The sequence below is a fragment of the Mauremys mutica genome, chromosome 13, assembly GCF_020497125.1.
Source record: "Mauremys mutica isolate MM-2020 ecotype Southern chromosome 13, ASM2049712v1, whole genome shotgun sequence".
Lineage (NCBI taxonomy): Eukaryota > Metazoa > Chordata > Testudines > Geoemydidae > Mauremys > Mauremys mutica.
In genome coordinates this window covers 2,534,607-2,561,996 of record NC_059084.1, presented here as the reverse complement: position 1 = coordinate 2,561,996, position 27,390 = coordinate 2,534,607, and the positions used below count along the sequence as shown (strand labels likewise).

Genomic DNA, 27,390 nt, shown 5'->3' with positions numbered 1-27,390 from the left:
TTTTCCTGTCACGAAACCCACACCTGCTCCCCAGTAACCCCCAGCTGGAGCCATCTGTTAACGGTTCTGCCCTCCAGTCAGCTTGGGCTGTTTTGCTTGTGTGGCAAACTGTAACCTTATCCCCCCACCTGAACGCTGCAACAACGAACACTGCCCCAGAGGACACAACCGAAGCTGCCCTGTGCGTTCAGACGAGGCCACGCTTCCTTCTTTAGAAACAGACCATAGGCCTGATGCTGTGAAGTGGAGAGAGCTCTCGCGGGCCCAGCGACAGGGGCTCCCCTTTAAGTGCACACCAAAGGGCAATCAGTAAGTAAGCTTGAGAAGGTCTCGTGCCAATAGACTGTCATTGTCACTGGCACAGCACAGCACAGATAGGACAGGGGAGTTCTGGGAATGTTCAGAGATAAGAAATCTGGCCTTGGAGAGGAAAGCTAAACAGACAATCCCAGCTCCCATCCCAACCAGGGCACTGCCTGTGAGGGACCAAAATGCTTCCTTCCCTGTTACCAACGGTACCCTTTAGCCACTTCGGAACAATTATCAGAGGGGGAGCCGTGTTAGTGTGGGTCTGTAAAAGCAGCACAGAGTCCGGTGGCACCTTATAGACTAACAGACGTTTTGGAGCATGAGCTGGGTTTTCCAGGAGCAGCATCCCTGCCAGGAGGGGCAGCAGGAGAGGAGAGCAGAGCACCACTCAGCAGAGAGAAGGCCACTGAGGCATGTCCTGGAGGATGCCAATAGCCGTTACAGCTCCTACTGCCATCAGTATACAGATCATCACAAAGGGGGGCGACATCTCTGCCTAGCAATTCTGCTGTGGTCTCAGAAACAACCACCACTTTTGTTATCAGATATCGTTAAGGTTCTCAGATGAGCATCCCCACCCCGACCCCGCCAATCCAGTTTCTCCCAGGACTGGTTAGGCTTAGTAGTTGAAAGGGAAATAGTTATTTGTCCTAGAGAAGTGCTTCTGGTTCTCTCAGAAAGGGACTCTATTCCCACAGCATTCCTACTTTCGCTCAACAAAATGGGGGGGGGGAGGAGGAGGGGAGGAAAGAAGAGCTGCAAAGGCCCTGAAACATCACATCACCACTGAGCCGCCAGCACGCTCCCGCCGAGGGCCTGCTGTGTGTGTTTCCATTCAAATTATACAAAGGGAGGCTTATGTAGTTTCTGACATCCAGTCAGGGACCCAAAAACAAGGTCTGGCCATACATGTCAGGCACATGTATAAAAAGCAGCAATTTCCACGGGGTGAGTGAGGGCTCACCATTCCCAACCCCTCTGGCTGGGTCGGGCAAGGCAGCTCAATAGCACGGACATGCAAAGACCCAGGGCAGCTCACAGTCGGGGCCTGAACTCCAATCTCAAACACCACCAGCAGATCAGGGGAACTAAAGTTAACGAGAGCATCTGAGAATCGGTAACAGTGAAAAGTAGTTTGGAAATGCATCTTGGGGTATTTTTAAAGTACTTTGTTTTTTGAATCCCAGGATCTCAGAGAACTTTACAAATATGAATTCTCACTTCCCTACCTTGCAGGGTGGACTGTGTTATCAGTGACAGAACAAGGGGGTGAGAGATCAGGAGTTCTGACATGCAGATTCCTGCTTTGATGACAGACCTTCAAAAAATGTAATCAAATTGCACAACAGAGAGAGAGACACCACATAGGAAAAAGATAGGGAGAGAAGAGAGGCAGAAACTGAGGAAGTGGGGTGAAGAGTGAAAGTCTGCAAAGATTTCTTTCCATCTTTCACTTTTTAGCAGGCAGGAATTCTGCTGCTGGGCTGGGACAGGAAGCAGCAATGGAAGTCATTCCAATGGCATTTCCTGAAGAGCTGTACAGAAAAGCCTCCCAGCTCCGAATCAGTTTGAGAAGATGCCAAAGGTCTGCACACTGAGCAGAGATCTCAAACAATCCCATTGTTCAGACTGCCCCTATCTGCAACTAGCCACCCTGCCTCTCCACCTGGTACTGAGTCAATCTTCTGGGGAAACGGATCAGCATGATTGCAGGGAGTGCCTGGATATACCCTCCCTGCTCCACACAAGTGTGACCATGAGACAGAATCTGATGGAAGAGAAGACAGAATCTTCAGGGCTTCAGCTGGGAGAGAAGAGAACCATCTGGTGTTCAGAAAAATATTTATTTAACCCAGGCAGGTGATGCCTAGAGAGACATCTTTCCCCAGCCCTAGATAGCACGCACAGTAGATGAACGGGTGGGATATTTGTTTAGAAGACAGGAGGAGGAAAGAAAATAGGAAAAGCCAGTTGCCTGATAATGCAGGAGCCTTACAATTAGAGAGCACTTCACTGTCAAAGCTGACTGTGCACCTGGAGATACCATCCTTTGTCCAAGATGTCATACTGACAACTTATGGCCATTAAAGATCCCATGTCACTTTTATATAAGAGTCGGAGTATTAATTCTGGTAGGCTAGCCACAATCCAGTTTGCATAACGGTATTTGGCCCACATGGATTTCCCTCGTGACTTAATAAGAACACTGTATTCTTCTATCTTGGTATTTATACCGTGCTCATCACAAACACCGAGTCTTCATTCCATGTCTTTGAGCTGTCGTACAGTGTTGCTGTGTGTTAAACGACTACATTCCACCCAGAGATAGTTGCATTTCCTTGAAAAATGTAGTGGATTCTATAAAGCTCTTTTAAACATGCAATATACCTATTTGAATCAATGCTTAATCTCACAGTGTTAACTACACACCAAATCTTGGTTATCCAAGCTGTCTAATCAGCCAGCGAACCTCTCGCTGCCCGAACCAAACGGTCTAAATGGACATAATTAAAGACACAAACTCCCTTAGATGGCAATGGGAGTCCTACATACTAGGAACAGAGATTAGCATACCAGGATAGGAGGGCTTTGAGAGCACATCTGGTTTGCTCATCCAACCCAAGCATGGCCATTTAGCATCTGCACACAGTGCAGTCACAAACTCTACCACTGAGTCCACCACAGCCATCTCTAAGAGGGCGAGATGAATGCCTCGACATGGTTATTCCCAATCCCCACAGTGGAACAGAAATCATAGGAGTAGACATGAAGAGGAGCAAAAAGTCTGCCTAAAGGGTGAGATGCAAAGTCTTACGTTTTCTCTCTGAAAGCAGAAGGTGTATGCAGAGCACAAATTGCCTGTCATGACAAAGTCTGTGTCATTTCCCATCATTCAAAAAAATGACATTAGAAAATGGACTCTCCATAATCACATTTTCTAGAGGGTTTTCTCCACCAAGCGCCACAAGACTCCATCCTACCGCAATGCAACTCAGCAGGACTCCGTCCAACCTGGCTACCATTCAGCAACTGGCAAAATCTGGGTTCATAGAATGTCAGGGTTGGAAGGGACCTCAGGAGGTATCTAGTCCAATCCCCTGCTCACAGCAGGGCCAATCCCCAACTAAATCATCCTGGCCAGGGCTTTGTCAAGCCTGACCTTAAAAACCTCTAAGGAAGGAGATTCCACCACTTCCCTAGGTAACCCATTCCAGTGCTTCACCACTGTCCTAGTGAAAAAGTTTTTCCTAATATCCAACCTAAGCCTCCCCCACTGCAACTTGAGCCCATTACTCCTTGTTCTGTCATCTGCTACCACTAACAACAGACTAGATCCATCCTCTTTAGAACCCCCTTCCAGGTAGTTGAAAACAGCTATCAAATCCCCCCTCATTCTTCTCTTCTGCAGACTAAATAATTACAGTTCCCTCAGCCTCTCCTCATAAGTCATGTGCTCCAGTCCCCTAATCATTTATGTTGCCCTCCGCTGGACTCTTTCCAATTTTTCCACATCCGTCTTGTAGTGTGGGGCCCAAAACCGGACACAGTACTCCAGATGAGGCCTCACCAATGCCAAATAGAGGGGAATGATCACATCCCTTGATCTGCTGGCAATGTCCCTACTTATACAGCCCCAAATGCCATTAGCCTTCTTGGCAACAAGGGCACACTGTTGACTCATATCCAGCTTCTCGTCCACTGTAACCCCAAGTTCCTTTTCTGCAGAACTGCTGCCTACCCACTCAGTCCCTAGTCTGTAGCAGTGCATGGGATTCTTCCGTACTAAGTGCAAGACTCTGCACTTCTCCTTGTTGAACCTCATCAGATTTCTTTTGGCCCAATCCTCTAATTTGTCTAGGTCCATCTGTATCCTATCCCTACCCTCCAGCATATCAGTTTAGTGTCATCTGCAAACTTACTGAGGGTGCAATCCACTCCTCCAGATCATTAATGAAGATACTGAACAAAACTGGCCCCAGGACTGACACTTGGGGCACTCCCTTGGGTTGGGCAGGTCAGAAGAAGGGGGAAGAGGCTTAATCTAGTCCATTCTAGGGGACATGATAGCAGATTTCAGGTATCTAAAAGGGTGTCATAAGGAGGAGGAAGAAAACTTGTTCATCTTAGCCTCTGAGGATAGAACAAGAAGCAATGGGCTTAAACTGCAGCAAGGGAGGTTTAGGTTGGACATTAGGAAAAAGTCCCTGTCAGGGTGGTTAAACACTGGAATAAACTGCCTAGGGAGGTTGTGGGATCTCCATCTCTGGAGATATTTAACAGCAGGTTAGATAAATGTCTATCAGGGATGGTCTAGACAGTATTTGGTCCTGCCATGAAGGCAGGGGACTGGACTTGATGACCTCTCGAGGTCCCTTCCAGCCCTAGAATCTATGAATCCCCCTTCCAGTGACGTCCAGTTTTTCAGACTTCAGATAATTCTATTGGCATTATTTTTCTTGAGAAACTATTCCACTATTACACACAATAGTTCTTTTCAGTGAGAAATTGGAACTCCAACCTTTCCTTTGTTCAATCTTCGCCCATTACTTCTCATTATACTCCCCTGAGCCATCCTCAATTTCTTTGCCTCCTTGGTGTTTACATGTTAAGCATCCAGGAAATCAGTACTTTAGGGAACGGTTTGCATTAGTCCAATGGGACAAAGCTCAATGCCCCATTCAAGAGACAGGACAGTCAGCATCAGCAAACAGCCATATATTCTCCAGTTCCCACTTATTCATGGAATTGCACAGATGTTGCCAGAACCTTCAATTCCAGCCTTTACTTTCTGACCAGATCTCTATTAGAAATGTAAATGAGTCATTCATCATGAATCATTCCCAGCCTTTGCAGACCTCTCAGAAAAGCATTATTCACACCCACTCTAAAAAAGCAAGGATTTCTCTCTGATAATGGCATCCTGGCCCTCCATCCCAAGCACCACAGCAGCTCTCATTTTCACCAGCCTCAGGAAAGCAGGAATTCTTACCCAAAAAGACTGTCTGGAGCTACTCTCTCAGGGATTGGCAGGCAGTGAAATGCTGCCATACTCTGGAAAACAAACTATTTTGATACATATCAGGAGCAGGCCAGCCAGAACTTGCATTCCTCTGTTTCAGACTTGGCTATGGCAATTTTTTGTGAATGGGCCAGGCAAGAGCTGCTCAGCATGTACCATACACACTGTAGGTGAGCAGTAATCCTGTGCAAAGAGGACAGTGACAGAGAGATTACTCCATCATTGGGCCAGGAGGAGCACTCACTGGGTAAAGGCTCATGGCAGAACTAGCTAGGAAGAGGCCAATGGTTTCTCTCTGCACCTAGAAGCAGGGGGAAGATGAAACAGAAGATATCCATAACCCTCCACCCCTATGGGGTTGTGATGCACTATTAACATTAGCACCATTGTTAGCAGCAGCAAAGCTGAACAAGGGGAACAAGATTGGGAAATCTGGGGGGGTGGGAGGCCTAGTGCTAACAAGGCCAGAAGCACCACTACTAAAGCTATCAAAGCTCCAGTCTGGTGTCTGGTTCGAAGCCCCTGTAATGGACCCGCACAGTAGATTCCCCCACATCTTTTCTACAGCTGTCAGTGTAGATGAACCTACAGAAACAGCCCAGACCTTCTCTTTGGGCATCATGGGTATTTGCATGGCCTCCCAGCACCAATGGCTGTGTCACACTGTTGCAAGCCGGCCGAACTAACAATACAAGCCAGCCAAGGCAGCTAGAATCACAATCAGGGATACCAGCACGGAGCAAAGCTGCTTCTCTGTCTGGCAAAAAAAATGGCTAATAGCCATCTTAAGAGCAGGAGCCAGTGGGTGTGTCAGACAGAGGAATCCTGCCCCTCATGCAATCTGCTGAGCAAATATTTGTTTCAAACAATGAATTTGTGCTCAGACAAAAAGGAAGCACACTGTGATACTCGGTTGGGGTGGGGGAGGGGATTGCATTCCCAACAAGCAGAGACCAGTGACTTTCTATCAGTGATTTAATCTAAATCTCCCAGGGAGTTCATTTACAAAATCAGATTGCATTATCGCCTAGGTCTCCAGGACACAACCCAATCGTCACCAGCAGCAACAGCCACAGAGACTGAAACCTCCAGTTGATCACCCAATTCCAGGACTAATCTCTGTTTTTAAAAGACAAAGCTGGAGAGGAGAGGGATGAAACCCAGCATTCAGCTACTGCTAGGGTGATCTACAAGGCCAGAGACAGCCTGCTGAGATGGTCAAAGAGAATCCTGGTTATTAACATGAAACCAAATTCAATCTGTTTGGGTAGCCACACCCCAGGCAGTGCCCCAGGACAACTGCATTCCAAGCATTCCTGGGCTCCACATCCTCCCTTCTGCCTCCACTCCTTTACTTTATCCTGGATCCAATGCTGGCCTTCCCTGAGCTCCAAGAGGCAGATCAAATTCACCTGTGCCAGGAGCAGGTGCAGAGCAAGGCGGGGCTGAAAGAATCTTGTCTCCATACTCCCCAGCACCTCCTCAAGTCTCCTCTAGCTTTCAGGGTGGTGGGATACTGATTGTGGCTGCGAAGGTGAACACAATTTTCAAAACCACAGCTCATCAATGGGCAAGGGAAACAATACTCCAGTGCTTAAATGCCAGTAGCTGAAGAAGTGTTTTTTTTACCCACAAAAGCTTATGCTCAAATAAATCTGCTAGTCTTTAAGATGCCACCGGACTCCTCATTATTTTAGTAGCTGGAACTGCCCCCCTGTCCAGCCAGCACTAGCACAAATGCAGGAGTTAAAAGAAGGCATAAACTAGGCCAATCATCTCCCATTGGCAAAATCCCCTGAACCTAACAAGTTCCACAGTGCAAGCCATCTGGTGATGAGCAGAATAGACTGTGGACTTCAGTGGGAAAACACCTACTCATGTTAACACAAACTCATTAAAAGGCTACGCAAGTTTGGTGCTCAGGAGAGCAGGGGGAAAGCTGTGATGGGAGCCAGGTATACAGCAGGAGGAGTTTTGGTTGGCTCTCTTTACACAGTTTTAGCCATGCACCTTAATTTTCAGACTACATGGAGGACAGATACCCAGGGGAAGAAGGGCTACTTTATTTGTGAGCAAATCAGAAGGTGAATTCTTATCTCCAGAGGTGGAGAGCTAGCATATCATCCATCCCACTTGGTCGCAAAGCCCACCCCCGGCATTTTAGGGTCATTGCATTAACAAAGGTGGAAGGAAGGTTCAGTCCTGAGCTGTGTTCCTGACCACTGTCCGACATGCTAAGGAACAAGGGCTTCCATCTCAAGAGCCAGCCTGGATTATGGGGGCTGCCTAAAGGGTTCCTCCAACATCCAAGGAGGCTGAGAAGAAAGAGGGATTCAGACAAGCCTGGTTGGTGGGCTCTGCCACAATGGAGTGACCCCTTGTGGCAAACTGCTAAGAATGTGCAGGGAAAGGCCCATTCCAGTTGCATTTGTTTCACTATGGACATCTAGGACAATTACTAGCATGCACAAGGCGTTCAGCCAGTTACATTTTGATCAGACTTGTACTATAGCTGAGTGGGGAGCGCGGTCCCCTTGGAAGTGAGACATGTTCTTACCCAACCGCCATTCTCTTGGATCCAGGGATCTAGGTGGTCAGTCAGGTAAGTGGTCATCCATGAGACGATGCGTCCAACCAACACCTGCATCTCCTTGTCGACACTCTCCACACACAGGGCTCCTCCAAAGGAGAAAAAAGCCACAATGCGCCCCCAGTTCACTCCGTCCCGGAAGAGTTCATTCACTACCTGCTCAAAGCTCTGGTATGCCGTGCCAGGGGTGATGTGGAGTTGGGAAGTGAGGTCACTGAAAGCCCTCCGATACCTCAATTCAAACTCATCTCCTGCCTCTCTCAGCGCGTCCCTCACTCCAGTTGCTGGAACCCTTTCATGGGCTTCAAGGCTGTTACTGTGCCCAGCAGCCCCGTTCACTATGTGGCTGGCACCTGGATGCCAGGATGGACTCCCATTAGGGACACTTGCCATCTCAGCCTCTTCTGCAGAATCAGTCCTGATCTCATCCTCCCCCTCGAACCGACTCCAGCTGTATCCCCTCTGAGATAGCTTGTAGGAGAGAAAGTCAATCACTAATTCCCTGTTAGTGTTCGACATTTTCACATTAGGGGGATTCTCATGGAGTCCATGGTCCAGAACACAAGCTGACCAAGGTGCTTACCAGGTCCAGACTCTGCTCTCCTCTGGAGTCAAGGCAAACATCTGAACCCTGAGCAGACAATCTTTAGAGGGAAAAGAGAGGCAAATAAACTGTTAATACAACATTATACTCACTGTTGAGGCATTAACATCAGTAGCTTCTTCCTAAACTGAAACCCTCAAGTGTTTTTGCAGCTGTACGTTAGGCAGAACCTCAGAAAACTGCTGGAAAACCATCAATTTCTATGAGAACTAGGCTGAAAACCCTTGGACTTGCTTCTGAAACAGCCACAAATCACATGCACATGAAATGCAATCAGTTCAGCCACCTCTACATGAATGAGAGAAAGCCTGAAAGCTCTTTTGTCATGTAGCTACGCAGAAGGTTGAGGGGTTTCTACACCTCTGCAAAAGGTCAACAAGGGCTCAGTGCCCAGCCAGCCACTGCCGCTAGTCTCAAATCTAGCCGCAGAAGAAAAAGCAGCTCTTGCAGAAGTGATCATGCGACACTGCAGGCTGGAAATTTGAAAGCAAAGAAAGAGGCTTTGGAGCCCCGAGAGCTCACCCTCTGCCTGTTCCTCCATTACCTTGATTGAGTGGTGCATGCAGCTCTGCTCTGCTGCAGTAACGCAAAGAGCCCTCCCTCCCTCACGCCCCCTTCCTCCCCGCCTCCCAGAGAAGATCAAAGCTCTTCCTGGTTTTTTTTTTAAAGGGACCCGTAGTACTGGGTGAGGTCCCTTGAAATATTTGCTTGTGCACTGAAGGAACAATGCAGCCCTCTCTCACTCCTGTCAAGTAACATTTTCCAACAATTAGAGAGGCTCAGCCTAGAACAATAGCAGCTGCCAGCCTGCACAGGGGAGTTGTTTTAAGCTTTACAGCATCATTTTCCTTTTTCCATTCCAGAGAGGATTAGCCCTGGGTTGAGTTTCACCAGCTTCCAGGTGCTTTGAAGCTGCACAGTTCCTCTTTGCTGGATTTGGGTGCCACTACATCCTTAGGAGATCCTATAACGGACCCCTTATGTGTTTTACTGGAATCCCAGTTATAGGTTCACACCCTGAACCCTACTTTGTTAGCAAAAGTTGGGAGAGGAAGTCACATAATAGTTTCAGAGTGCCCATGAAAAGCAAGCAAAGACTGGAAGCACATTAAATCTATGCTGTATTACTTCTGATGTAGTTAATCATTGCAGAGGTAGTTTTCCAGGTAAAAGGAACGAGCGAGACTTAGCACCATTGAATTTTGAGGGAAACCCTGTAATATTACCAGAGAACCCTAGAGTAATATAAGGACAGAAATAACCCTACAGAAATGTGCCCCAGATACATTCTTTTTCAATGTCTTACCATCACAAATACAGTCGTCATCTATCAGGGAAAGAGGGCCAGGGTTTTCTATTATTCTAAATATTCAGAGCTTTCTGTAACCAGTTGTATTAAGAAACCTTATTGTTCCACAGAGAAATCACCAGGTAGTTCAGTCATTGACTGAAGTTACCTTCATCTCAATACTCTTTATTAAAAGCATTTTACTGTATTCAGTTCTATGATTTTACTAGGAGCAGCGTCTCTCTTCCCCATTTCCACCCTCCCCTAGGTCCTACAAGGGGAAGCAGCATAGGGTGGCCTCACCTAAACCACAAGGATTTGTAACAATAGACAGGATACATAGGCTCCCTATCAGAATATGGGTTGGAGAGAGAACACACATGCATGTTTCTACTTACCCTCTAGAGTAGCTGCTGGGAGAAAGCTCCGGCCTGGGAAATCTCAGTTCACCGCCCCTGTCGGACCAGCTGCAGAGGAGAAAGACAGCCACTGACTCAGCACGCAGTAGGCTGCTCCCTGACCCTCCCACAACAAGATGCATTGAGCTGCCCTGCTCCCCATCCCTCATGTCCCTCCCCCACTAGTCTTCTTTAACACTTCCCTTGCCCCACCCCCTTTCCAGCCCCCAGATCTTTGGAACTCTATACATAGCAAGAGTCCCCTCCCGCTGCTGCCCTCTCTCTCAGGCATTCCCTCAACACAACATCTACATGCCAAATATATTTTGCTCAGACACCTTACATAGAGGTCCTAGGTTTTTTATTGTTGTTTTGTTTTTAAATTCATTCTCCTGCCTTCATCAGCGCTAGAAGCTTTTAAAATCACCCTCTGAAAGCAAACAGGCTTGGGCTAGTTCTTATATCCTCTCCTGAGGAGCTCCAGTTGAGAACTGTGTGTTGAGAAGGCTTTGTCTTGCAAATTTCATCTAGACTCTGTCAGCCAGAGCATTCACTTGGCTTGGAGCACATCTGTTTCACAGGGTCACAGATGTGAAGGTGATTTCCAAGATAATCAAGATCTAGTGTGTACTGTTCCTTAAAAGCAAAAATTGTTATTCACCTATCTGAATTATTAGTTGGGTTAAAACAAATAATTTAGATAAATTCCTGGAGGATAAGGCCACCAATGGCTATTAACCAAGGTGGTCAGGGTGTCCCTAAACCTCTGACTGCTAGAAGCTGGGACTGGATGACAGGAATTGGATTGCGTGTTAATTGCCCTGCTGTTAATTTCTTCTGAAGAATCTGGCAGTGGGCATTGTGAGAAGATAGGCTATTGGGCTAGATGGACTATTGGTCTTTCCCATTATGGTTGTTCTTATATTCTAGAATGAACTGGGAGCCCCTGGACTCTTTTAAGTCTCCATGTGATGAGCCCTTAGCAGTTTCTTTCTTTAAAGAAAGTCTGCTGCATGCTGCACAAGCTAGAATTTCTATGTCGCATTCATCTTCAGACCCAGGTGGACTTACAATAGTTAACTGAGATTAGTTTTTAAGTACTCATCCAAAAGAAACAGCTGCAATCTTCTGGCAAGGTGGCAAAAGGTGGTCTTTCTTGCCAGTGTTGCAATCCATATATCTAGGAGAACCCAAGAGTTCATACTTCTTTGCTGTTTGGAGGGATGCATGCCATCAGCAGAGGGTGCAGAATTAGAACCCATGGCATTTCATAAACTTTCCAGTGGGTCTCACGTATATGTTGAAAAGTAGAGTGGGCATGATTAATTGTTGTAGGATCTGTTGGGATTAATGAAGCTCACTCAGTACTATGCCACCGACTCCTGATAGGTCTTGCATGTGAATCAGCATAATTTTTTACCTTAACCTTTGTTACTTTTTGGAGGAGGGAGGCTAAAGTTCCAGCACCCTTTATTGTGAAGAAAACCTTACAGATGTAACCCACTGATGCTGAGAGCTGGAAGTTTGTCACAGTGATCGTAGCTTATTCATAGTATCCTACAAGCATCCAGGGCAGGCTGTTGGGACCCTGGCAACCCACTCCTGTGGGACCCTCTTTTTTCCTGGCTGTGGGAGAGGTACCAATTAGTTGCTGCTGATGGCTCTATGCTACCAGAAACTCCCTCTTAGCTGGTTGCCCACAGAGGAATTGGCTTCTTTGCTGAACAGCCAGTGTGATTTCTGAGCCAAGAGTAGCAGGATGGGCTAATGGGCTAAGCTCAGGACTCCTGCCTTCCAGGCACTGACTCCCTTGGCTTTGGCAAAGCCATTGAGGAGTTCTGCCTTCCAGTTCCCTTGTCCGCGTGCGATGGGGGGGGAGGACACGCACATGCAGAGGCTTAGGGGTGAATGAGAGAATGGCTGTAACCCAGGACCTGAGATCCGCCCTAGCCAAAGGCCCTGCTGGGGAGAGCCCCAGCACTGGGAGCCGGCCGAGGGAGGGGAACAGACAGCAGGAGAAGAAGAGGAGACACACTGTGGCGATGGAGATGGAGATCCTCCCCTCCTCCTTTCCCCTCCCCCACCTCTACCCCTCCCCATGGCCCCGCCCCCTGGGGGGGTCAGGGGCGGGACCAACAGGCATCCTCCCATTGGCAGCTTCCGGTTGTCACTCACGCCTTGCCTGCCCCACTCCGCTCTCACCTCGGAGGCCGGCAAAGAGCCCAACCCCCTGCTCCCCGCCCCCCCCGCGGAGGAAGACGCCGGGGCAGAGATCGCTGGGGACCCGCGGGGCCTGAGCCGCTTCAGCGGCCTCCTCCCCCAACGGCCTCCTTGTCAGGGCTGGGCGGGGCTGAGAGGGGAGTACGCATGCGCGGATGGGTCTCACGCTTGGGACGGGAACATCCGGCCAGGCCTGGGCGTTAATACCCATGCGCGAGATGTGTTTCGCTGAGCGTGCGGCTGCGCACGCAGGAGTAGTGAGCATGCGCAACATAACGGGCGGCCGTGTCAGAGCGCAGACTTTGGCGACCCCGCGTGACCGCCCTGGAGAAGTGGAGATTTAAAGGGACCGCGCCGCCCGGTCCGCTCAGGGATGTCACGATGCAGCTGTCGGGCTGGGCCACGCCTATAGCAGCCCACAGCGTAGCCTCTGTCCTGTGGGGCTGGGTATCCTGCGTGGGCCAGCCCTGCCAGGAGCCCTATGGGGCATCCAGGCCCATGCCTGGGGCTTAGATGGCACCGTGCGGCAACGCCAGCGGCTCCCAGCTGAAAAGCCAGAGGGCTGCATCAGTCACCTATGCAGGCTGACCAGGCAGCAAGTGTGACAATCAGGACAGGGGATGGGGGTAGTAGGTGCCTGTGTAAGACAAAGCCCCAACTATCGGGACTGTCCCGATAAAACAGGGACATCTGGTCACCCCACATGTATGGTTTGTCCCAGCTCTTTCCCTCCCCAGGCAGAAAGAAGTGGGGGTGCAATGGAGTATTTTCCTAGAATCACAAGGGTAGGCCTGGAAGGGACCTCACAAGGTCATTTAGTCTCTCCCCTGGGCTCACATCAGGACTGAGTAATAACTAGACCATCCCTAAGGCATCTAACTTGTTCTTAAAAATCTCCACTGCTGGAGAGTCCACAACCTCCCTGTAGGCAATTTGTCCTAATGTCCATCCTAAGCCATGCTTGCTGCAATTTAAAACTATTGCTTCTTGTCTCAGAGGTTAAGGAGAACAATTTTTCACTCTCCTCTTTGTAACAACCTTTTACATACTTGAAAACTTATGTCCCTCATCCCTCTTTTTTTCTTCAGATTAAACAAATCATTTTTTTCATTCTTTCCTCATAGGTCATGTTTTCTAGACCTTTAATCCAATTTGGGCTTTCTCCAATTTGTCCACATCTGGGCTTTCTCCAATTTGTCCACATCTTTCCTGAAATGTGGTACCCAAAACTCAACATGTTACTCCAGCTGAGACCTTATCAGCATGGAATAGAGTAGAAGAATTACTTCTCATGTCTTGCAGGGGTTTTTAAATTTTGTACATACTACTCTCCATCTGTTAGCAGAAGCAGGTCAAAGTGTGCATGGTGTAACCCCTTGGTGAGTGTGTGTGTTTCAGGTTCCCCTTTGTGCCTGTCTACAGCGGATATGAGTTGTTACAGTCCCCAGTTACAGTAGCTCAAGCTGTAACAGCTGATGTTTTTAGCTCTGGAGCTCTCCAGGTTAATCCCCAGTGTATTGGCCAAGAAAGGGCCTGGCACCCTGGAGTCACAGGTGCTGGAACTAGGGTGCTGCCACACTCTCTGGCTCCAAGTGGTTTCCATCATATACAGGGCTTATAGTTTGGATCAATGGCTCTCAGCACTCCCACTGTACAAATAGTTCCAGCACCCCTGCCTGGAGTTTGCTGCAAAAGATGGGGTGGTTTGCAGTGGTGCTTATTCCTGGGTGAGTTCCTTACATATGTTCATATTGGCCCCTGTAATGATAGGCAGTTGTGATTAATTTGGGCAAGAGTGTTGTCAAGCTTAAGATGAACAACAGTATTGCCAGTGTTAGGCCTAAAACTTCCGGGAGCTTTATAAAATGAGCTTCGCAAAATTATCTTTAAAAAGCAAGTTTTGCAAAATTAAGCTGCAACTGGCCTACAGCCAGACAATATTTTATGTTGACTCCTATATGGTATAATAGGTCATGCCCCTGGGTACGGCTTATTGAAACCACCTTTGGAACTTGTGGTTAAGAGATGCTGCAGCCAAAAAACAGATTCCTATGTGGGTTTGATGGGCTAGGCCTTTAGGCATAGGTCATCAAGATAACCTCATCCACAATCAAGCCAATAACCCATTTAGAGGTAAGTTACCTAGAAAACTAAGGAAAAGCACAGTTGAGACAGTGGGCTATATAGAAGTAAGCTATCTCCTTGAGCATAACTTATAAACTAAAACAACAATTGGCTACAAGAAAATAAGCATGAATTATACAGCCAAAGCGATAACACTAAATTTGGCCTAACCTGATTGGTTGACCTGCTTCAAAACACGGCAGGCAGATTAGATTAAATGTGTAGAACCTCAGGAGGGTATATGTGCGTGTCTTGGTCTAGGATGTTGTTCTTTTTGACCGTCTGACCCACACCCCCTGAACTGAGGAAACCTGAATTACACCGACTATCTGTACCTGGCCAGTGCAAAGAGCAGTCGACTAAAGGGTAACGTATTCTCGGCAGGGTGAGGTTTTAAAGTCAAATAGTCTGATTGCATGCAAACTAAGGTAATGGAATAAAGAAGTCTGGGTTGCTCGAGCTGTTTTGATCTCACGCTTAGGGTTGCCAACCTCCTGGTTTCGCCAGGAGTCTCCTGGAATCGGGCTTTATCTTCTGGAGGCTACTGAAGCCAAACTGGGAGATTTTAGGTGCTAAAAGTCCAGCGGTGCAGCAGGGCTAAGGCAGGCTCTGCCTGCCCTGGCCCCGCGTTGCCCACGGAAGTGGCCAGCACATCCCTGCAGCCCCTGGAGGAGGGGCAGGGGTCTCTGCGTGCTGCCCGCACCCCGAGCACCAACTCCGCAGCTCCGATTGGCCAGGAATTGAAGCCAATGGGAGCTGTGGGAGCATGCCTGCAGGCTGGGGCAATGCGCAGAGTCCCTTGCCCCTCCCCCAGGGACATGCTGGCCATTTACGGGAGCGGAGCGGGACCAGGGTCATCAGGGAGCATGCAATACCATATTTTACTGCTAGCGACAGGGGAAATATTTCAGCAAATAAACCATCTGCTGATAAATGCAGTTTCAGCCAACCCCAAACTATTTGTGAACAAACCAAAAATCAAAATGGGGGTTATGTAGACATCTGCACAATGCAAATAAACCTGCTGAGAAGTGTGTCGGTGTAAAGCTGGCCTGATCCTGAGAGGTGCCCGACTAGGGAGACTCCTTGGCCTGGAAGGTGATGAGGGAAAAGGGCACAACCCCCTAGCTCTAGGCTGGGGAAGATCACATGGCTCGACCCACTGAGTCGAGGCAATGGGGCTGGAGGGGATGGGAGACGTGGCACCCCACTGAGTTGGGGGAAGGGTTTGGTATGGGGATAAGCCAAGCGCCAGTGTCACCTGTAGTCTACGTGCCCTACCTCCATAGTTATATCAGATTCACAATGGACTAGTCCAGCCACCAAGGACACCAATTGCCCCCGCCCTGGAACGTAGTCAAACCGCGCCTTACTTACTGAAAGCTGATTGGCCACTTCATCCCTAACGTTGAAAGTTCCTTCTCGGATTGGCTACGCACTCCGGCTCCTGGTGCCTTCTGGGAGTTGTGGTTTCAACGCTCACCTGCCGTGCAAGCCGCCCTCAGGCTAGAGACTACATGTCCCAGAAGTCTCCGTGACGGCAGTTGGTTTCGTGGAGAGCAGGGCGGGCTTTGTTTTCATCCGGGCACTCGGCTCCGTCCCGCGGCTTGTCCAATCGGCACGTTCGATGGGGACGACAGCCCGTGGTGATTGGTGAGTTTGGACTAGGGACCGTTGTTCAAAATTGTTAACGGCGGAGCGAAGCGGTGCAGCGGAGACGGTCGCGCAGAAGGAGGCCGGGGTTGGCGGTAAGTGGGTTTGGGCCTGGCTGGCTGCTGAGCAACGGGGCCCCTTGGCCCCCCGCGGGCTGGGGTCTCTCCCGCCCGTCCCGGCGGGGGGGCGTTAGTGGGTCCCCGGCGGTGTCTGTCATGGGGCCCGGCTGTAGCCGGAGGGGTGGGAGTCCCCCGTTCCCGGGAGCGGGCCCCTCTCCCCGCTGGTGCCTGGGGCGGGGGCGAGCAGCCGCCGAGCTTCGTGCCCGGCTCGGAGCTCGGGGCCTGTTGCTCGGAGCTCGGGGCGGGTTGCTCCGGGCCCGTCTCTCTGACCCGACTCAGCTGCCACATTTGCTGAAGTTTTGACCAACTCAAAATGGGGGACGTGTGTTGGGGGAGGGGTGGGGGGTTAATAGTCATAGGAGCGGAGATGTGGCTGCAGCTTTTGCATCTGTTCTGGCAGGCTCTGGTGTGGCCTGGTCGGTGGGGTGCTGGCTTCTGATGAGGTTTGCGGGTGGGGTGCTTTGAAGGCCAGAGCAAGGGGTTTGGGAAGTTTTTGCTGTATTGAAGCAGGTTCTTTCAGGGAGTCATGGTAGCCAATTTTATGAGGCTATCTACTTATTTGGTGGGATATCCTTGTTTGGAGAAGGCAGTTTTAAGCATATTACGGTGTATATCCCAGACCATATTCTTGTACATAGCAGAGGGGCATTGCTGGCATATGATGGCGTATATTACATTGGTGGACGTGCAGGTGAATGAACCGGTGATGGTGTGGCTGATCTGGTTAGGTCCTGTGATGGTGTCGCTGGTGATTGGTTCCTGAGGTAGAGTTACTATGGTGCGGTGTGCAGTTACTGGTTAGAATATGCTTCAGGTTGGCAGGTTGTCTGTGGGCGAGGACTGGCCTGCCACCCAAGGCCTGTGAAAGTGTGGGATCATTGTCCAGGATGGGTTGTAGATCCCTGATGATGCGTTGGAGGGGTTTTAGCTGGGGACTGTGTTATACCAATATAATAAAAACCAGCCGGATCTTATTAAGAGGGATAAGGCAAAGGTGCCACATTTATTGTAAATACCATAACAAAACAAAAGACAGTAAAAGACAAAAGCAAACAACGTTGTTTTCCTACTTATTTCTATCACTACTTATTCCTTATACACACACAGACACACACACACACACACATATATTTATTCACACAATCATTCATTCAGGTTCTGTATAGATGTTATAGTTACCAGCCTAGATGTTGCTCATGCCAAGTTACTGGCCAGGTATCTTGGTCATGAGGATGGAGCCGAGTTTTATAGGAATTTATTCCTATGTCAGTTTGTGAGAGTTGCTTCATTTTGCTGTTGCTAAATCAATCAGCAGGTGGCTGGCTCCATTTTATTAGATGTTTTGTTTTTCCTTCCTTTGAGGTGTGGTGGGTGGATTCCAGTTTGCCCTCCGGGGCGGGGGTCATCTGGTTGATCCCACTTGACACCTTCTTCAGCCGACACTGAATTCTTCAGGCTGGTGACTCCCTAACCATTCATTCACATACATTCTCTATCTTAATCACATCTATTTCACTGTCTCTTTACTTTTTGGGGTGTTACCAATTTATGTGAGACTCCCTGTCTTTTAACAAGCAAAGATAAAGTGAGATGAAAACTTACAGAGGGTGGGGGTCTCTATCTATACACTATAACAGCTACTGTTTTGGCTTACTTAGAGATAATTAACAAGTTTTATACAAAGTATTTTATACAAAGTATTTCTTTGAGCTTAACAAGTTTTATACCAAGTATCTCTTTGAGCAGGCTTTACACAGACACAGCTGGTGGCTTGCAGGTTAGAGGCTAAATGTTGGGAATCACAAATTTACTTCTAACATAAACCTTAAATTATAAAGTATTAATTAACAATAAATCAATAAATTATTTCTCATATAAACCATGTTTAATATAAACCTTTTTTAATATCCCTACAACTGTATGTGATGGCCAGTGGAGTCCTGTTGGTTTCTTTCTTGGGTTTGTCTTGCAGTAGAAGGCTTCTGGGGACACGTCTGGCTCGGTTGATCTGTTTCCTTATTTCCTCGTGCGGGTACTGTAGTTTTGAGAATGCTTGGAGATTTTGTAGGTGTTGGCCTCTGTCTGAGGGGTTAGAGCAGATGCGGTTGTACCTCAGTGCTTGGCTGTAGACAATGGATCTTGTGGTGTGCCCGGGATGGAAGCTGGAGGCATGAAGGTAGGCATAGCGGTCGGTAGGTTTTCGGTATAGGGTGGTGTTAATGTGACCATCACTTATTTGCACCGTGGTGTCTAGGAAGTGGGTCTCCCGTGTAGATTGGTCCAGGCTGAGGTTGATGGTGGGGTGGAAGCTGTTGAAATCGTGGTGGAATTTTTCTAGTCTCCTTCCCATGGGTCCAGATGATGAAGATGTCCTCAATGTAGCGTAGGTAGAGAAGGGGTGTGAGTGGATGGGAGCTGAGGATGCGTTGTTCTAGGTCGGCCATAAAATTGGCATATTGTGGGGCCATGCGGGTGCCCATAGCGGTGCCACTGATCTGGAGATGTATATTGTCATCAAATTTGAAATAGTTGTGTGTGAGGAAAAAGGCACAGAGCTCAGCAACCAGTTGTGCTGTGGCATCATCAGGGATACTGTTCCTGACAGCTTGTATTCCATCTGTGTGTGGGATGTTTGTGTAGAGAGCCTCTACATCCATGGTGGCTAGGATGGTGTTTTCTGGAAGGTCACCAATGCATTGTAGTTTCCTCAGAAAATCCATGAGTTTTATTGATTGCTTAATTATTTGCTCCATTATCTTTCCGGGTACAGAAGTTAAGCTGACTGGTCTATAATTCCCTGGGTTGTCCTTATTTCCCTTTTTATAAATGGGCACTATATTTGCCCTTTTCCAGTCTTCTGGAATGTCTCCCATCTTCCATGACTTTTCAAAGATAATTGCTAATGGCTCAGGTATCTCCTCAGTCAGTCAGGTCCTTGAGTATTCTAGGGGACTTGAAGACATCTAACTTGTCTAAGTAACTTTTAACTTGTTTTTTCCCTATTTTAGCCTCTGATCCTACCTCATTTTCACTGGCATTCACTATGTTAGACGTCCAATCACCATCAAGCTTCTTGGTGAAAACCAAAACAAAGAAGTCACATTTTCTGTTGTTCTTTCTCCCCGCTCCTCACCGAGTAATGGGCCTACTCTGTCCTTGGTCTTCCTTTTGCTTCTAATGTATTTGTAGAATATTTTCTTGTTTGATCTTGTTTTGTCCCTTGGCCTTTCTAATTTTGTACTTACATGCTCGTGTTATATGGAATTCATTAGTTCTTTGGAAAGTTGGGTCGATCTCTGGTTGATTTTTAGGGCTTGTCTATGCTTGAAAACGATTTTGGATTAGGTTTGGTTGTAAATTTTAAAGCCCAAGAGTTCCTCCTGAATAATTGTGGCCTCTTATTCCAGAGTAAGAGTGCCTCGTTCCAGTTTATCTTACTCCAAAGCACCCTTATTCTGGAATAAGAGTGTCAACACATAATTATTCAGGAGTAACTCCGTGCATAGAAAAGCCCTTAGTCTGAACAGAAACTGACCACTTAAACTCTTGTCCTTTATGTACTCTATGAAGTGCAGTTCTGTAACTAACCATGTTCATCCTTCACAAATGCAGCATATGTTGGTCAACTAGCTGAGCAGAGCCAGAGTGAGAACTTGGCAAAGTAGATGTGCCCCATGCCTGCCACCATAGAAAAACTGTCCTTTGATAAAAATGGTGTCTGCAGGCACTTTCCCAGGGCAGATCATATGGAAGGAGAGATTGTCCTATTCTACTATTTAACAATGTCCTACAGGAAGAATTGAGGTGGGATGCCAGCCTTTACTCCTAGCTTCTGGTCAGATGTTTTGGTTAATCAGTGTACCTGGGATTTCAAAATGCATATCTGCACCTTGTCTTTGAGGGGTGCACAGTATACATAAACCACAAACTGATTAAACTCATCTTGGTTATAAATACTAGAATGAACATTTCTAAGGAGTTGTCAAGTCATCTTAAACTCCATAATCTACCTAGATTCAAATGGCAGAGTCCAGAGCTCAAACTGATGTGCACAACTCTGAGATGCCATTCTAGTAAACTACTATTCTGCTATAAATCTGACTTGGTTGGAGAATGGATGCAGAGTGTGGGGAATGGGAAAGACCTATAAATCTCAATCTGAGCAAATAGATAAGGAAATGGCGTATTTCAGTCTCATTGGAGTCTGATTACCAGCTCCCTGCTGGCTTTCTAAGAAATATGAGGTGCACTGTGTACAACTGGGAAAACATTCCCACTTTATTAATGCTTGTCTGACTTCTCTTAGCCACATAAATGTGCAGAACATAAGCGTACTTCTAACTCAATAACTGCCTCCCCATTATCAGGCAACATTCTCTAGATATCTCACAGTAAGAACAGAAGTAATTTGGCTTCTCAGTGAGCTGTTAACTTTACAGCAGTCTGGCACTGGAATCTTGCAGTGGATACAAATATTTGTGAAATTTGATGCCTGGTGCTCCAGCTTGGCAGATTGGCTTGTTTGGAGGGGGAGGGGGAAGAATGCAGATGACGCACTTGATTTAAAAAAAAAGTTAGTAGTGTTGACAGAAACCCAATCCTGATTAAGAGGGACAGGAAGGCATCCGATTCCAGTCATGTCTTGAGCTCAGTTACAGTTGGTTTTGGCCATGGCTTTCTTTTCTGCTTGCCTCTTATCAGTTTTTTAAGCTCTTGCCCTGACATTTCCACAATCATGTAGATGACTCTTCTCTAATGACAACTTTCTCCCTAGCTACAGCACTTCTATGTTAGGGGGACTGGTGGTTTCTCAAGTATGCAGCAAATTTTGGAAGGGAGGGTCCATGAGTTGTAAATTACAATGGCACCTGCTAATAGTGCTCTGATTTATACCCAGACAAACCTTCCTGCCGAAGGGAGCCAACCTTTTTTAGGCATATATAAACTGCTCTGGACTGAAACATGCCTGGCTTGTTTAAGCAGTGAACTATTCGGTTCAGCTTCTGGTGATAAAGAATATCGCCCGCCTCCGAAGCGGTTGTGTTCATATACAGCAAACGGCTGCATAAGGTTTCCGTCCACCTCCCACCCCAATATCTCTCTTGCAGCATACATATTGTCTTAACATTTGCATTACTCCTTACTATGTGAGCTCTGATCTTGTGTGCAAAATGTTAAATGGTTGCAATGTAAGGAATTGTAACTTAATTCATGGATTGCTCTTGTATCTGAGAGTCAAAGCTCTATCTACGCTAGCAAGTTTCTGTGCAGTAAAGCAACTTTCTGGCTGTAACACGCAAGGTGTACACACTACCAAGCCATTTAGTGCACAGAAACTCCCCGAACAAGAGGCATACAGCTTTCTGCGCCAGGGCTACAGCGCTGTGGTGCCAGTGTAGACACCATGGTCGATTACAGCACTGCAATTGGCCTCTGGGAGTTGTCCCACCATGCCTGTTCTTGTCTCTCTGGTCATCTGTTTGAACTCTACTGCCCTGCCCTCAGGTAACCAACTGTCATGCCCACCCTGTAAATTCCTTTGGAATTTTGAAAGTCCCCTTCCTGTTTGCTTGGTGATGCATGCAGTGGTCTCAGCACATCTTTCCAAGTGGCCATGCCTGCTCCACGCCCCAGGCGATCCCCTGCTTGGAGCAATGCTGAGCTGGTGGACCTAAGCAGCATTTGGGGAGAGGCTGGCCAGTCCCAGCTGCGCTCCAGCCGTAAGGATTATGATACCTACAGACAGATTTCACGATACATGACAGAAAGGGGCCATGACCAGGACACATTGTGCAGGGTCAAAGGGAAGGAGGTGCAGAATGCCTACCACAAGGCATGGGAAGCAAACTGCCGCTCCGGTGCTGGGCCCACGAGCTACCAGTTCTGCAAAGAACTGGGCACGATACTTGGTGGTGACCCTACCTCCACTGCGAAGACCACTGTCGATACTTTGGTGGCTCACATGCCAGTCAAGAGTGGACCGAGCCAGGAGGAGGAAATCTTGAAGGGGGATGGGGACTCAGAGGCAGAGATGCATGCAGCCAGGAGCTCTCTTCTACCCCGGAGGAGGCTAGCCAATCTCAGCTGTTGGATGTTGGCGAAGTGCAGACAGGAGAGGAGGCTCCTGATAAGTGGATTTGATTTTGGGAATCACTGAAGCGAGTTGTTGGGGGCAGAAGGGTTGCAGAAAGCAGGTTTGTCTCCTACGACATGCTTAGTCTGAGCGGCGGAACAGGCTGTTGGTTGACTCCCTCACTTCACAGGAATCTGCCTGAGATCTCCAGGAAACTTTCGTGGCGATACTAGGCAATCTGCTGCCACAGGTTCTTTGGCAGACCTGCTTTTGTTTCTTGCCCCATTAATGATAACTTTCCTGTGCCACTGTGGAAAGTGTGGGAATAGGAATGATTATCAGGCCCCCCCCAACAGTGCTAGCTCTCCCCACGAGCCATGTGCCCAGTGTACAGCAGGGTCCAGGAAGACTGATTTACCCTGCCCCTGTGGCTACTCACCATTTGGGGGTGGTCTTGTGGCTCATGTGGACTTGCTTGGGGTTAGCCAGTTAGTGACCGGTGTGTGAGTACTAGCTGTGTTTTAAATCCCTATTCTGTGTGTTACAAACAATACTGCTTCTGTAAAATGTTGCATTTAAACTTCAGAGAGATGACCAGAGGGGGACAGATAGCTCAGTGGTTTGAGCATTGGCCGGCTAAACCCAGGATTGTCAATTCAATCCTTGAGGGGCCATTTAGGGATTTGGGGCAAAAATCTGTCTGGGGATTGGCCCTGCTTTGAGCAGGGGGTTGGACTAGATGATCTCCTGAGGTCCCTTCCAACCCTGACATTCTATGACCTTGGGAGCCCAGACTCCCACTTTATCGGTGGCTGAACAGCTGCACAGAATTAGAAAGTGGCCAAGAAGAACTAAGGAGGACTTTCTGTGTGATGTTATGATGCACTCAACAGCCAAGGAAGAGAAATTTGAAGGAGTGGCAGGACAGCGAGAAGAGGGACCGAAAGGAGAATGCAGCAAGCCAGAATGAAGCCACAGAGCAGCTCTTAAAGGTTATGGAGCGCCAAGCAGACACACTCCAGGCAATACTAGCTCTGCAAACTGAGCAGGCAGTGATGTGGCATTCTCCATGGGTTTACATTGCCATCCTGTATGTATGCTTAAATAAAGAGACATTGCAGCATTGTTGCTTAGTACACGTCTGTTTCTGTAGTATTGCAATTAAACATTCATTGTACAAAAGCGTGGTTGTACTGAATGACTAATGTTGCTGAGAATCCTTTTCTATGGAGGTGTTTAATGTAACAAGATGGTAGCAAAATTCCAAGTTGCTTCTGAAGACAATACTAACGTGTAGAAGGTTTCTCTTTATTAGACTAAGGACCACAACTTGAAAAATGTGTTTGCCAGCAATGAATGGAAAGATCTCCCTACCAAGTGTGGTTGGTGGGGTAGGCGGGTGCACAGCAAAGCTATCACTTTTTGCAGAACTTAAACTTTCCATTTGAAATAAGCTTCTAACCATTATGGCTGCAAAACTTTCAATGTGACCTGATGCCATGTTTTTTATTTGACTCTCTAAACAACTACAGTTCTAAAGCTGCTTGCTCTTGGTTTTGCCCAGCAGCAGCAGTAGATTTAAATTAACAAGACTATAGTGTTTCACAATTCCACAGAGGACATCGGGAGGAATTGACAGTTTCACCAAACTAACTGGGAGAGGGAATAGAGTGGCAGAGACCTATTTTCATCTTTACGGAGGCTATGCAGATGAAAGAGAACAGAGCTGCTTCTCTCTTCCAGTTGGAGGACTCGGTGTGGCATCTTAAAATCTAAGCTTTAGACACCTACTAGCATTGATCCAACAAATGGAGCACCCTCTGCAGGAGCTAGGGTCAACACTGGTAGAATACTCAGCATCTTCTGTGGATGGCACAGTGGCTGGGCTTGTCCGCACAGTGTTAACCATTCAGCAATGTTCAGGGGCAATTCCGATATTCAGGGGTGTGGCATGATTCTTTCATGTGAATCTAAAGCTTTCTAATAAGAGAGTAAGAAACTTTAGATAAAATACTGTTCTCATTTGAAAAGTAGATACAGATGCTCTGTGCAGTTGCAATAATACCTAGTGCTTCTGAGCACAAGTAGGAGTCTTGTCTGATGCATTCTGTCCTCCATCTCTAGAGATGCTTGATACTGGTGACTTTCAGGATCTAACATTTCCACCATTTTGTGGAGCAGTAACAAGTCCTATTGTGATTTAGAGTAAATAACCTAAATTTAAAACTTTTTTTCCCCAGTGATTAATCTGAAACTGATTTGTGGTTGTACATGTGACAGACTTCCGGGGACAAGACTGCGCTGAAAATGTCTCATCCACAGTCTTCCTATTCCTATGATGCAGAAACTACCTACATCAACTTCAGGACTCTGAACGATGATGACATGCAGAGTGTAGATTCATGGTTTGGTAAGTATCTTAGCGTTTGGGAGACTATGGTGTGTCCTTTCTGCTGAGGTGAGGCTTTGGGAAAGGAAAATGTCCCTGGTCTGGGAAACTGTCTTATGTTAAGCTTGACTTCTGTAGCAAGTAGGTTATGTTGAATTATGCAGTAAATGACATGTCTAAAACCCAAGTACAGTAAAATGCTATCCCTGGTCAGAACTAGTGAGTTGATGACAGGCTTAACTAACATCATAATTACTTGTATACCATGTGGTATTGTTACAAATGCTTACTATAGAATGTGTTGACAGTGTTTACTCTTTCACAGATCTGAAAGCCAGTTCAGAGAATGTCCCTCCTGCAGAGAATGTGGCAACTGTTTTGCAGCACAAGCCTGCCTCTTCAAAGGCTAATCTTCCTCAAGCTATTGTTTCACCAATGGTGAAATCCAGTAAGTTGGCACAATTCTGAAAAAATAACTCCATCCACTAGAAGTTGAGAGGCATTGGTGCTAAGTGGCATAATGGCTTAGTCCAGCATGGTTCTGTGAGCTTGTTATGGTCGTCTTGGAAAGATATGACAGACATATCTTAGTACCCTTGCAGACTTGCTAGTTCACAAGCAAAGTTTAGAAATGCACTCTGGAGACATATGACATTTTTTCCTGCCTTCTTAAGTTTGTCTTCTGACCAGACTTTGTATTCGGTCATGCCTCTCTACTGTCCAGTTTAGAGAGGTCTCTCAAACTCTTTTGCTTCTGGGGTTCAATGTTTAACTTTTTCCTTTTGTTTACACAGTCGTCAGTTGGGTTCTAATACTAGAGATGGTGTCAACTCTAAACCTGGTGAACTTAAAGAATCTTACATCTGCCCAAGACACCATACCCATCTGTCACCTTATAAACACACTTTCTAAGATTAATGTTACTCCCCTGCTGATCAGGAAATGCCACCAGTAGACCCACCTCCATCTCTGTATCCAGTTCCAAGATCTCTACATTTCCTCTTTAAGAGTTACCTGCCTGAGCCACTTGCAGCATTTTATTGGGACCACCATGCTCTTTCGACCAAGACAAGCATGGAGTATCCTGGTTTCAGAACTCTTTATCCTGGTATGCTTTTCTCAGAGAGAGAATTATGTGAAAATCCCACTCAACAGCAGAATTCTTTGTAAAACAAGACTTATTAAAATGTAGAGGGAAGGATATGAAACAATAAGTTCTTATCATAACTAGACTTACAGTTGGCAAAATTTAAACTAGATAAAGCATTTTTGTCTTAAGTTGCAGAAAAGAGAACTAAAAACTTACATATTTCAGAAAGCAAACTCATAGGTCTGATTTTTTCATTAGAATCCCTGCGTCCTATTTTTTCCTAGGGCAAGGGAGGTGTCTCTACATTTCCCTATGGTCTGCTATAATATCTAGAAACATAAGCCCTTGGCTTTCTAAACTATCTCCATAGCTGCATACTAACATCTCCTGAGGCTCAGTCTCTAAAAATGTGTGTGGGCGGGGGAAGAGGCAGCCTTTCAGCCTGTTCTGTACAGGACCTTCTTAGTCTACTACCATTTAGCAAGCTTTTATATGCTATTTTCTACTACCCTCTTTTAGGCTATATCTACATTACCACTTATGTCGATATAACTTTTGTCACTTGGGTGTGAATAAACCACCTCCGAGTGATGTAAATTACACTGACCTAAGCGCTGGTGTGAGCAGCACTGTGTGAGCAGGAGAGCTGCTCCTGCTGGTCGTTGGGGGTGGATTAATTAAGTCGACAGGAGAGCTCTCCCGTCAGCTTACAGCAGCTACGTTAGAGAGCTTATAGTGGTGCAGATGCAGCTGTGCCACTGTCTAGTGTAGCCATAGCCTTAACCTGTTCAAAAGCAGAGACTAACTTCCCTGTTTCACCCAATTAGGTGAAAACCATGAGATGGAGGAGAGAGAAATGGCGCAGGCAATGTTGAGACCACAGAATGTTATTGGTTCTCTAGCAGCCTGGAGAGTCCCCTCAAATGATGCTTCACCTCCTGCTCCTTCAGGAGCTTCTCAAAGGTAAGAATGCTTGTCAGCTTAACCAAGTTCTATGTGAGGCCTAGTGGTGATCCTCATCAGCAGCATGCCCAAGCTGTGTCCTGGGCTAGGTGAGCAATGATTGCATAGCAGTCTCAACTCTTCATGAATGGTTCCATATAGATAGAACTGGAGACTGATATCGGCTTAACCCACCACATACAGCACCGTGTGAGCTTGTCTGTGCTGTTCTGTCAATGTGACTATTTCCTAACCCGGGCCCTATCTGTAGGGATAAGAAGGTAGTTCAGTTTCATACCTGTTGGCTGAGATAGCCAGTTGTGCTGGTGATTTCCAGGATGTGTAGGTATCTGGAACTGGACTGAGGCTCTAAGAGTCCCTTTGCTGTTGGTGATACTCAGAAGTTTGGCTGAGTTCAGACTTGCAACCTAGATGTACAAGGGGGCTTTGTACCATAGTACAAATAACAGAAATGATTTAGGTTTTCAATTAGCAGTGTAACGATTAGCTGCTGTTAGTCTCCTCTGAAGCATGTCTGGATTTCAGTGACTCTTTCCAGCAGATATTGAAA

At 47.1% G+C, this 27,390-nt stretch overlaps 2 protein-coding genes across 12 annotated transcripts in view; one reads left to right on the top strand and one right to left on the bottom strand.

Annotated features, from left to right (window-relative positions):
* Positions 1 to 15,968, bottom strand: part of BCL2L1 (BCL2 like 1) — a 34,815-nt gene extending 18,847 nt beyond the window's left edge. The window contains exons 1-3 of one of the 7 annotated variants that reach the window (XM_044985424.1): positions 15,931 to 15,968; positions 10,210 to 10,278; positions 8,503 to 8,563 (exon numbers count right to left, since the gene is read on the bottom strand). In XM_044985424.1, coding sequence (XP_044841359.1) covers positions 8,503 to 8,563; positions 10,210 to 10,278; positions 15,931 to 15,953 — 153 coding nt within the window. In that variant the 5' untranslated portion in view covers positions 15,954 to 15,968. The other 6 variants (XM_044985420.1, XM_044985421.1, XM_044985418.1 and 3 more) reach the window with 6 other exon arrangements.
* Positions 15,969 to 16,151: 183 nt separating this feature from the next.
* The window catches only part of TPX2 (TPX2 microtubule nucleation factor), a 28,743-nt gene continuing 17,504 nt past the window's right edge, over positions 16,152 to 27,390 (top strand). For 2 of the 5 annotated variants that reach the window (XM_044986684.1, XM_044986682.1), the window contains exons 1-4: positions 16,156 to 16,301; positions 24,639 to 24,808; positions 25,113 to 25,235; positions 26,705 to 26,840. In XM_044986684.1, coding sequence (XP_044842619.1) covers positions 24,706 to 24,808; positions 25,113 to 25,235; positions 26,705 to 26,840 — 362 coding nt within the window. In that variant the 5' untranslated portion in view covers positions 16,156 to 16,301; positions 24,639 to 24,705. Of the gene's footprint in view, positions 16,302 to 24,638; positions 24,809 to 25,112; positions 25,236 to 26,704; positions 26,841 to 27,390 lie in introns of all 5 variants that reach the window. The other 3 variants (XM_044986683.1, XM_044986680.1, XM_044986681.1) reach the window with 2 other exon arrangements.